Source organism: Urocitellus parryii, chromosome 4 (assembly GCF_045843805.1).
Source record: "Urocitellus parryii isolate mUroPar1 chromosome 4, mUroPar1.hap1, whole genome shotgun sequence".
NCBI lineage: Eukaryota > Metazoa > Chordata > Mammalia > Rodentia > Sciuridae > Urocitellus > Urocitellus parryii.
The window spans coordinates 48,706,023-48,717,888 of NC_135534.1; the positions used below are offsets into that span (position 1 = coordinate 48,706,023).

Consider the following 11,866-nt stretch of genomic DNA (forward strand, 5'->3'; position numbering starts at 1 on the left):
GCTAGGGCGGGGTACTTCCTGTAGGTCTGATCTAGACCATCCCTGATCTAGAGGCTAGGGCTACAAAGTTGAACAGGAGAAAAATCTCAGGCCTCACAGAGCTCAGCCAAGACCCCCAAAGAGGCCAGAAGACACCAATGACTCAACTCGATAAGAATTACAACAGCAGCTCATGGGTTGGGTTCCAGTAAAAGGCCAGGCAGGGTTCTAAGCCTCTGAATAAATGATCTCCTTTTATTCTGCCCCCAGCTCTGTGAGAGAAGTACAGTCGTCACTTGATTTACACACGAGGAAACTTCTGTCCAGAGAGGCCACAGGGTGAGCACATGGTGGAGCCATCACTCACACCCAGGCCTCTGAGGTCCAGAGTCTCGGCTTTTGAAAACTAAACATGGCTTTGCCTTCAAGAAGCCACAAGCAGGACAGCGCAGGATCACAGAGGATGGAGGCTGATTTCGCCTGGGAATATTTACACACAGGAAATGACATTTGCCCTGGTTCTTCGAGGAGAGGAGTGGGCCAGGATGACAAGGCAAGAGGACTCCTCTGGAAAGGGAAACCATGTGCAAAGGCCTAGAGGCCCACAAATAGCAATACGGCAGGAAATTCCACTGGACTAAAGCATCGGGGCGCGTGAGGGAGTGACCAGAAGGTTCTGAAGAGAGACACAGGCCAGCTGATCAAAGGCCTTGGATGCCATGGTTGTGAATTTGGACTTAGTCCTGAAGGCAATTTAAAGACACTGAAAGCATTTGCAAGGAGGGCAGAGACGTAATTGTTCAGTGAGTCGTTAGAACAGGCCCTTGTCAGGAGCATGGCCACTGAGAGGTGACAGCCATAAAACTGAAAGAGATGTCAGAAGTCTAAAGCAGGGATGTGGGATGGGAAGAAGTAGGTGATCTGGGAGAGGAGGGTGAGGGGAAGGAGAGGAAAGGATCAAAGTTGCTCCTGGGTTTCTGGCCTGGGCCACGGAAGCTGCCCTTCCTGAAACGGGAAACATCAGGGACGAGCTCGTTTGACAACTGGAGAACATAGGGCCACAGCAGAAATGGGGCTCAGGCCCTGCAGACAGGTCCATCAGAGTCCCCACGCTTTCCCAGGGAGGAGGCCAGGGCTGGTGAACCCACCGTGGCCCCACCACAGCCCATCCACTCCCAGCCTAGGTCACTGTGCCGCCACATAATTAGCTGCTCTTCTCAATTTTGCAGCCTAGAGACTGCAGCTCATTAGGGTTTGGACTGTGTTGGCACTGAACATCCCATAATTGCATGGCTTGCCTGACTCTCTGTCATTAGCTCTCGGGGCTTCGCCTCTCCTGTTGGATTTGCTGACTGACCCAACATAAAAAGTCTGGTTAAACAGGCAATTCTGGCTCTGTGGTAGGGGCTCCTGCTGTCCTCACGCCAGCCAACTCCCAGATCAACTGTCCTCAGCCATGAACTTCAAGATGCCATCTCGCTGTGCGTGAAATTTTTCCTTTGCAAGTATAAACGACTGATCCTCTTACTCATACAGGGGACGAGGATTGAAAGTTGAGGTCAAGGCACATGGACTGGCAATGAGTCACAACCCTTCCTGGTGGGAAGCCACCAGTCAGAAGCCTGGAGGGTCTCTGGCCAAGAAGCAAGAGGGGCCTGAGCCAGGACTAAAGTTCAAGTTCCTGAGGGTCCATGGCAAACTAGAATCTGAACTTGATGCTGTGAAAACTGCCCCTGTGCCTGCCCAGCAGGAAGGGCATCCCAGACGGTGAGAGCTCCTAGGTGTTCTTCCCAGTTGCCAGAAGATGCCTGCCCGCTCTGTCACCCCACTTGATATTCTCTGACAGAGGCCTTCCCCGACATCTGGAATGAGGTGACCAAGCCCCTAAATCTGGGCTTTGTGGAGTCTGGCTGACGGCAAGCACAAAGCCAGAGGCAACCACAGTCCTCTCCACACACTAGACTACCAGCCCAGTGATTTTTTTTTTTTAAGTCAGAGTTAACTAGGGTGGGGCTAGAGTCAGGGAAGAGAGTAACAAAATCCTATTCCAAGGAATTACAGGATGAAACAATGTGCTCCCCAAAATATTTCCCCAGGATTGTTAAAAAGTCAGAGGGAACTAATTACCCATACCATAAACGGGGAGGATTAGCAATTATAGAACCCCTGTGTACTCTGCTTCAGCTCTCACAGCAGTTTGATGGCAGGAGATTGCCACACCCATTTTATAGATGTAGAAACTGAGGTTTGGGGCATTATATAACTTGCCTGAACCTCACTGCTAACAATGATAGCAAAACCAAAATTGATGAGTGGCTATTACTGTGCTGATTGCTTGACTCAGTCTTCATTGCTCATTTAACCCTCACACCAATCCCATGGAATTACCCTAACCGGGATTTGGTGGGGTAAGTGACATGGCCACTTATCTATGATGCTATGCTCCTGATGGTCTCAGGCAGTTTCACTGCTATTCAAACCCTCAAATGCAAAGCTGGGACTCTTTCCACGATGCAAGATTGACTTGATCTGACATATTGCTGCCTTTTTAAAGCTTATCATCATTTAAAGCCTGTGGTGCAGCTAGCCATTTTTCAAACCCTTGTTCATTTTTTTTTTCTGAGAGACAATGGAGGCATGTTGCTAAAAATTCAGGGCAGAACTGCTGACCCTAGTCTCATCAGCACAGATCTCTGATGAATTTGCAGCAGAAGGTCAGCGGCGTAGGGAAGAGACCATGCAAACAGTGACGCAGGCAAGTGACCCTCACAGGACTCTTGACTTCCTTGGGGTTTTTCCACCCCCTCACAGGCCTTGCCCTCTCTCTGCCCTTGGTTGTTGGATGGCCCTCTTCATTCTCCAAACCCACCACTGGAGAAAGATCACTATGACTGACGCTTTAGATGCCAGAACATCAGACCTCCGCCTTGGCCTCCAGCTAACAGTACCAGTTCCCCATTCCCAGCTGATCCTGCGGGCCTGGCATCCAGCTTCCCCACCACGCTGGGGTCAATCATTTGTGGAAATCCATGGCTGTTCTCTTCTTGACTCACTTTTTCTTCTCCCTTCAAATTGAACTTATTTAAGAGCCTTCTAGAAGTCTGGAATTTGGATTTCTCAGCCTCACTCTTTTCTGCGTGCTGTGTGAAGTGAGTTCTTTGTAAAGAGATGCTTTACTATATCAAACACATTTGGAAATAGCCTTCCAAAATCTACCATGTGCAGGCCCGCACAGGAAGAGACCAGAATATCGTGCACATGAGGGCAAGTCCTTTTCCTGCACAGGGACATAGTCACTCCACTTGGAGCAACCCTGGCACTTCATGGGCACTAGGTAAATACTTACTAGAAAACAATTCAGTAAATGAACAATCGTGGGCACTTTGAAGTTAACCAAGAACAAAGAAGGGATGCTTAACCCGAGTTAGGGTGTTTCAGTAGGTTTCCCAGGCTCATCCTTATAGAATGCCAAGTTCATCAGGAATTGCAAGAGGATAGCATGTCAGACAGGAGAAACACCACAGGCAAATGAGTAGAGTTCTGGAATGGTGTGTTGAGAAGACGGCAATTTACCAAATTAGGCAGAGGGGTGGCAATGGAGTTGAAAATGACTGGGTAGGTCCTGAAGCACATTAGACACTGGGGATCCATGGACTTAACTGCATTATAATTTATCAAATCAGGCACCACCCCTCTTAGGACGCATCTCCTGGCCATACCAAGGAGCTTCTATAAAACCAAAATGGGAACTCCCCCACATTCTAGAAGAGCTTCCATGCTGGTATGCTCTGTGATTTCCATCCCAGTTAGAAGGCAAACACTAGACCCCTTTGTGCATTTCATAGGAAAGAATGAGACTTTGCTTTTATATGGGATTGCTTTCCCAGCCCTGTGGCATTAGAATGGGACATTTTTGTCCAGAAAAGGGAAAGGCCACCTAAAAATCACTTATAGGGGCTGGGGATGTGGCTCAAGAGGTAGCGTGCTCTCCTGGTATGCGTGCGGCCCGGGTTCGATCCTCAGCACCACATACAAACAAAGATGTTGTGTCCGCCAATAACTAATAAATAAATAAATATTTTTTTAAAAAATAAAATAATAATCACTTATAGACTCCTAGATTGTTAAAGCTGTAAGGGTCTTTGGGTCATCTTCTCTTCCTCAAATATAGAAACTAAAGCTCGGAGAGGGATAAGGATTGCACAAGGACACGCAGCAGGTTGGTGGAAGGCTGACCCCTGGCTCCTAATCCTTGCTCCCCACTGCACTGTGCTTTCCTACCAGAGATTTGATGAGAAAATTATAGACTCTCTTTCCAGTGAACTTCAAAGTGAAGACTAAAAATATCTCTGAATTACTCTTCTTTAGAAGGAAAAAGAACATCTCTCCAACCCTCTGACTCCTCCAGACAATTAAACCTTTGGCTCCCACTCCAAACAGTGGTTTTCTACCCCCACAAAACATGAAAAGATTCTTGGAGACAGAAGAGTGTCCTGGAGAAAAGAACCAAATCCAAGCTTTTTTACTCACCTGAGACTCCCTAGCCAAGGGTTTGTCTTTCGTTCATCAAACACTTACTAAACATATATTCATTTAACAACCATTTATGGAGCTCCTACTCTATGCATGCTAAACACAGAACACAAATGAATCAGGTACAAATTCAGTCCTCAGGACCTCAGGACATTTGTCATTGATAGAGAAGAGGATATATGCCATCAATCACAATTGGATCACTCAGCGCATGGCTCAAAGTAAGCTGTCAATCCAAATACCAACTCCCTTTTGAATGAATGAGTAGATGAGTAAAATTGTCCCTCTATTACAGACCATTGGTGAAGAGATTCCTGGAGGCTGGATGGGAGAATGAGCTTAAGAAACACAGTCCAGAGAAGGGAGGACTCCTCCACACAGCAGGGAAAGGCCTATAGAGCGTGTGACAGTTCCATACTCCTTTCTGAGCCTCAGTTTCCTCATCTTATAATGAAGGGATGGCATAGTTGAGCTCCAAGCAAACTTCCAGCAACAATATTCAATGCCTCTGTGATCCCAGTTCCCAGCACTGCATGGGAATTTAAATCCAGCCTCTCTTCTTAAAAAGAACTATTGAATCATTGTCCCTCATCAAGGTCACACTCTGTATTTCTGTGGATTTCTCTTGGGAAATGGAAGAAGGTAGAGAACTTAATTCTAGTTTTGATTGGCCTTTCTTTTGGCTTAAGCAACAGAAAAATGCCCAATTATACCATGGACAATTACAGTCTGCACATTTCACCACAGGCATAGAAAATGACCCAGCAGCAGAAAACCAGCCACAGATCAGGGGTGCACACATGTAAGCCATTATCAACTTGGAGACAGACTAGCTAGAGATGGCCTCCGTTGGTTTAGGAAAGCTGGATTCCTCCCCAGCAGGCCAGGGCCAACCCAGAAGGCTGTCCATCACTACCTGCAGCTGCATGCGGCCCCAACTCATCTCAAACCCCAGGCTGAACAGAAACCATGTGAGAAAGTGAATCACTCACAATGAAAGGATTCATATGAAAGTCACACTTGCCATAAATCCAGACTTGATCAGGCGACCAAGAGAAATTACTAGAGGAAATACAAGTTTTATGAGGGCAGGGGACCATGTCCAACCAGGCCACCAACATGTCCTCAACACACAGAATTATACAAGGTATGTGACCTGCACTCAACAAATATATTGTAGAAAAATTTTGTTGAAAGGTAATGAATAAGTGAGCACCTGAATAAAAAAGTAAATGACTTGTTTGTGTGATGCACCAAAAACAGTCTGCCTAGAGGATTGGTCAGCACTCAGGTTAAAGCACTAACTGTCCGGAACTTGTATCCTAGTTCAGCTATTTTTCAGTCTGCCCTAGGGCACCTAACTTCTCCTCTCAAAGCCTATGTTTCCTTGTGGCATAGACATTGTGATGTCCTGCCCAGAATCCTATTTACAGAAGGACTTGTCCCCAGTGCAATGCTAGGAGCATCAGAGGACACCTTTCTACTTTCAGCTCTCCAGATACTGTCTCAGAGCCACCTGGCCTAAGGTCACATCCCTTTTAGAGATGCCCACTTATTAAAGAGAAACTTTAGACAAAATAAATGTCACAGAGTGTATGTGAGCAAAGAACAACTCATTGGGCATCGCTCAGAACCAGAAGAGGTTCGGAGCATCATGGGCAGCCAGCTCCACTGACTAAACCCAGAAGTCATAAGAGGTAGTCATACAGAGGTTGGAGTGGAAAGAGTCCAGTTAGAGGGAAATTGATGACTTCCGATTTGTAAAGTCTTTTGTTCCATTTTTCTGTTTCTGTTGGGCTTAAGTTTGCTTAACTTAAAGTACTAGAGCATCCCCAGCCTACTGGCTTCTCCATAAAACACACACACACACACACACACACACACACACACACACACTCCAATGGCAGAGTGAGGTGGGAGGTGGGACCTAAAGGTCCTGACCATCGTGGGCAAGGAACAACTAACTCTGCAAGGTCAGCTGTGACTGTCATCCAGCCAACACTGCTGCTCCGCTTCGCCCTCACCCAGCTCTGCTTCCTTCCTCTCCCATCCACACACACTGGCTCAGCTAAGGGGATCCCCAGTTACCATCCTGAACTCTGAACTCCACCTCAAAGTCTGCTTCCCAGAGAACCCAACCTCTGACTTCTTCATTTGTGAAATAGGTTTAACAATAATTACACACATGGGCCACAGTAAAGGGTGTGTGTAAAAGCACCGAAGTTACAGGGAGTGCAGGAAGTGTAAGTCAGCTTTGTTATGGGGGTTGGTTAAGGCCAGCCTTTTAGTCAATAGTGGGGACCCTCACCTCCTCACTGGCAGGAATCCAGAGAAGAAAATTTCGAGATGTCCTACCTTGATTGTAGGTAAGAGAAATAATAAAAAGGCATAGGAAAAGAGACAGATGTCAGAACAAGGTCCTGTATGGACCCTGGTTTCCAACTTACCTCTCAGAAACCTTCCCATAAAGACACTTAAATCAAAGAACTGGTCCATCCAGACCCCTGCAGAAAAATGAGAGCCATGCTGTAATCGTAGAGGGCACATCCCTGGGGGCAGGCAGACTGGTCCAGTATGCTGACCACCATGGACACTGATAATTACTGTGGCCAGATCTAAACAGCATCACTACCTTATTCAGAGCCTGTGGGAGGATCAGCACCCCAGACATAACAACAGGTGCCCAGAAACTAAGCAGCAAATGAAGACCAGTGGGGACAGAGCAGGCACAGTCTCTGCTTCCCAGGGAGCTCATCTGCAGCCCTATTCACTCTCACCAACTAATCCTTGGGCCTCTAGGGAGGTGCTTTGCCCTGAACTTACAGTGTTTTCACTCCTAAAGGAGAAGGTTTGCTCCTTGGGTATGACTCTAGAAGTGAGGATTGTGCACTGCGAGGCACTCTGAGGACCTAGAGAGCCCTTCCCTCCTGTGCCTAGGCCCTTGCACAATTTTTAAAGCATCCCTCACAGCCTCTGTAGTATGCAAGACAAACTTGGTGCTCAGACAGGTTAAGCAGCAGCCCAAGGTCACAGAGCTGGTAAGAAGTAGAGCTGGGATATGAGCCCAAGGCCTCTATGCTTTGAGCCACTTAGGCTCACATTAATGACCCTGAGAATATGGTGTTTTTTTCTTTTTTTGTTGATTTTTTTTTTCTAAACATGAAATCTTTTCAGAAGTTTCAGAAGCAATCAGCATTGAGGACAGCTGCATCCTGTCGTAATGCCTCCCATGGTCCATGCCAGTTCACATGGGACCCCAATCCCTGGCCTAGGAAGCTGTCGCTGCCTGCCCTCTCCTCTCTTCCAGGAGGCTACACCTAGAATTGGTATCCTTAAGGACCTCAATACCAACCACCTGACTCATCTGTTCAGAGGATACTGGATGACCCTGCACAACCTGACAGTATTCATGTTTTTTTGTGCACGGAAGTGAACAATGGCACTTCAAAGTGAAAGTCAGTTTGGGTTCAACTGAAATTCAACACGACAGAAAGAAGTCAATTATCCAGCATTAGTTATTTATCCAGGGACAACAGTCATGCCTTTATTCCTCACCAGAAGCGCCTCGGCGGCTTGAAACAGAAAGAAAGAAGAGGTGGCCACTATTGTCTGACTACAATGCAACATCACAGTGGACAAATTAACCCCTCTGATATCCTGTAAATACCTATGAACCTGCTCTGTGAGCGTGGCCCTTGAACATTAGCCCAGATCATACCCGATTACCAGGTCAATAGGCCCAGGGATTGTATTCCCACGATGCTCTGGGTAGGCCTGGCAAGGCTGGACTGTGAACGCCCTAAAGGAAATGCAACCCTCTATCTACAGCACCCCCTGGCCTAGCAGAACTGTAAGGATAAAGAGAATGTAAACACACTTCCCCATGTTGAGGTCTTCGTGGTGCCAGAACCCTTGGAGTCATGTTAGACTGGGGTTTTCCTCTCAAGATATCTGCTGGACAAGGTGAGTTAAAAAATCCTACCCTGCCTCCAAAAGAAAATTATTAGATTCCTATATTATTTTCATGTAATTTAACTTCCTTTTATTCTTAAACCTTCTGAGAACATTGAAAGTCGAAAGAGAGAGAGAAAATAAATAAATAAAGTTAGTGGTTCCCAGCAGGTTGACAAGTGCTAGGATGTAACCTTTACCCCAAGTCCTCTACTCAGAGGACCTCCTCCTCCTCTGAAGAGGAGATTAACACTGACTGAGCAGTTCCCATATGCCAGGCAGGCACTTTATACACATCACTTTATATCGTCATGACAAGTCAACGATGTAAGTATAAATTATTCCCATTTCACAGATTAAGAAACTGAAACCCAGAGTTATAGCTAATAAGTAACAGAAACAAGAATCAAGTTGAGGAAATTTGGACTCCTAACCACTGCCCTAAACTGCTTCTCTTCCCCAGCACAGGTTCTGACCTAACCAGCCCAGGACCCTGTTGCCACAGCTGTTGCTGCTGCCCATCATCTTGCCCTGGGCAGGGCAGCACAGGGCAAGCTGACTTAGACTCCACTCTACCCAAAACAGTTCCACTTTTTCCTGGTTTAAAATATGAGGCTGTAGGGAGTGTCTGTCTGTGATCTCTTACTGTCTCAGAGAGATCGATCACCCACTAATGATAAGGGACTAGGGAAGGGGTTTCTGGAAGAATTCCTAAGACCACCTGCACACACGCCCTTACATGCAGCAGGCACTCACTAAACATGAGCTCCCCTATGTTGCGCTCAGTGTGTGACGGACACTTTACATCTATAAAGCCATTTAACCTTACACCAACCCTATGAAGTAGGTACTATCATTATCCCTGTCTTGTACATGAGGAACCAAGATGCAGATGGGGTTCAAGAACTTGCATAGGTCACATAGTTAGGAGGAAATAGAACCCAGCTTTGAAACCATGTGTTTAAAACTGATCACACTGGCTCATTTCATGATATGCCATCAGCCACCACGTAGAGGCAGAGTCTATCTCTGAGAATGTACACATATCCTGACAGGTTTGTATCTCACCATCTTTGAGTTTTTCCTTATAGACATTGCATGCGAAGATAATGGTCCCCATGGGATCCTTTACTCTCAACCTCTGACTGTACAGGAAATTCTTAATTATATTTCTAGTGTTCTGAGTCCTAGAGAACATGCAAGAAGTACATGTCAAATTCCTAAACCTTTTTTTAGTAATGGCTTTGGGGAAGCAGACTCATACCTTCATGGAACCCTATTCCAGCAAACTTAGCAAATAATCAATTTTGGAGTAGATTGCATCCCTGGTAATTCAGTGTTGGGGGGGTTATTATAGACAGAGTAAAGGTAAGATTTTAGCAATATATCAAATCACTACAAAATAAAACAAAACAGTTCCTAAACACAGTCATCAACAAATATATGAAAAAATGTTCAACACCTCTAGCAATTAGAGAAATGCAAATCAAAACTACTCTAAGATTTCATCTCACCCCAGTCAGAATGGGAATTATTAAGAATACAAACAATAGTAAATGTTGGCAAGGATGTGAGGGAAAAAATACACTTATACATTGCTAGTCGCAAATTGGTGCAACCATTATGGAAAGCAGTATGGAGATTCCTCAGAAAACTTCGAATGGAACCACCATTTGACCCAGCTATCTCACTCCTTGGTTTATACCCAAAGGATATAAAATCAGAATATTACAGTGGTGCAGCCACATCAATGTTTATAGAAGCTTAACTCACAATTACTAAACTATGGAACTAAATTAGGTACCCTTCAATAGATAAATGGATAGAGAAAATTATATATATATGGATTTTATATATATATATATATATAATGGGATATTACTCAGTCTTAAAGAAGAATGAAATTATGGCATTTGCCAGTAGATGGATAAAGCTGGAGAATATCATGCTAAATGAAATAAGCCATCTCAAAAAACAAAGCCTGAATGTTTTCTCTGATATGCAGATTATAATTCACAATGGAGCAGGGGCTAGGGAAGAATAGAGTTACTTTAGATTAGGTAGAAAGGAGTTAAGGGGGGAGGGGGCATAGAGGTAGGAAGGATAGAAAATGAATCAGACATTATTACCCTATGTACATATATATACGGCCAGTGGGATTCCACATCATGTACCACCAGAAGAAAGGGAAATTATACTCCATCTATGTATGATGTATCAAAGTGCATTCTACTGTCATGTTTAACTCATTAGAATAAAAAATAAATAAAAAAACACAAAGATTTAAAAGTCTTACAAAGGCTATTTGGATCCTGTTGTCTCAAAACAACTCTCATCAAAATGTCTTAGAAAAACACAAAAAGAGGCTAAGTGAAGCCCTGAGCACTCAGGTTACAAAGCTCCTCCGCAGACCAAACCAAATTAGAGTGATCATCTGGGTTGTCCCTGACCGAGGAGTCTCCAGAACACAGGGCCTTCATTACAAAATCCACCACTGGTTCTGACTCATGCTTCAGGGATCAGTTGGATCAAATATGCACCAGCTTCTCCACATGGACCTTTCGGATATGTGTAGGCACCTCTGGTGGCCCCACAGGTCTCTTTCTTCAGACTAAATATGCCTAAGCCCTTCTCCTCTCACGGGGGCTCCACTCTCCGCTCACCACACGCCTTCGCTCCCTCTACCCATACTGCCCAACAGGGCCACAAGTACTTGCCAAGGAAAGCTCTATGCTCAATCCTCTCCCAGCCCTGAAAACTAGCTGTAGGACTTACCGCTGCCCAGGAAGAGGAATGGAGTCCAGGTGGCGGCCCCCAGGCAATGCCATCATGTTGATCCCAATCTGCAGCAAAGCCTGCCCACAACGGTCGGGGCCCTGGAAAGACAGGGCAGGATGAGTCAATGAGGGTCCCAAAGAAAATGAAGCAATCACTTTCTCTTGGGTCTGGTCACAAGGAGCCAAGGCAGATGTGAAGGAAAGGTCTTCCAGGCCTCCTCCTTTTTTTTTTTTTTTTTTTTTTTTAATTTCAGTACAAGGGATGGAACCCAGGGTCTCATACATGCTAGGCAAGCATTCTACCACTGAGCTATGTCCCCAGTCTCCTTTTTATCTTATTTTGAGACAGTGTCCCACTAAGTAGTCACAGGCTGGCCCCAAACTTGTGATCCTCCTGCCTCAGCCTCCTGATAGCAAGGATTACAGGCGTGCACCACCATGCTCAGTGCCTCCTCTTTTTTAAATCAAAGTACACAATGCGTTCCTCACACAAATAAGGCAAGACACATGATCTCAGTTACATTGCCTAACATTAACCTGACCCATTTTTATATGTACCAAATACTGGGACAAGCAGGTCAACAAATATTGCAGAGGACATACTGTACTAAAAATGTAGCCACAGT

At 45.4% G+C, this 11,866-nt stretch overlaps 1 protein-coding gene across 1 annotated transcript in view; it reads right to left on the reverse strand.

Annotated features, from left to right (window-relative positions):
* Insc (INSC spindle orientation adaptor protein) overlaps positions 1-11,866 on the reverse strand; it is a 128,247-nt gene that overhangs the window by 87,185 nt on the left and 29,196 nt on the right. Inside the window, exon 2 of the mRNA XM_026398993.2 lies at positions 11,239-11,339. Coding sequence (XP_026254778.2) covers positions 11,239-11,339 — 101 coding nt within the window. The remainder of the gene's footprint in view (positions 1-11,238; positions 11,340-11,866) is intronic.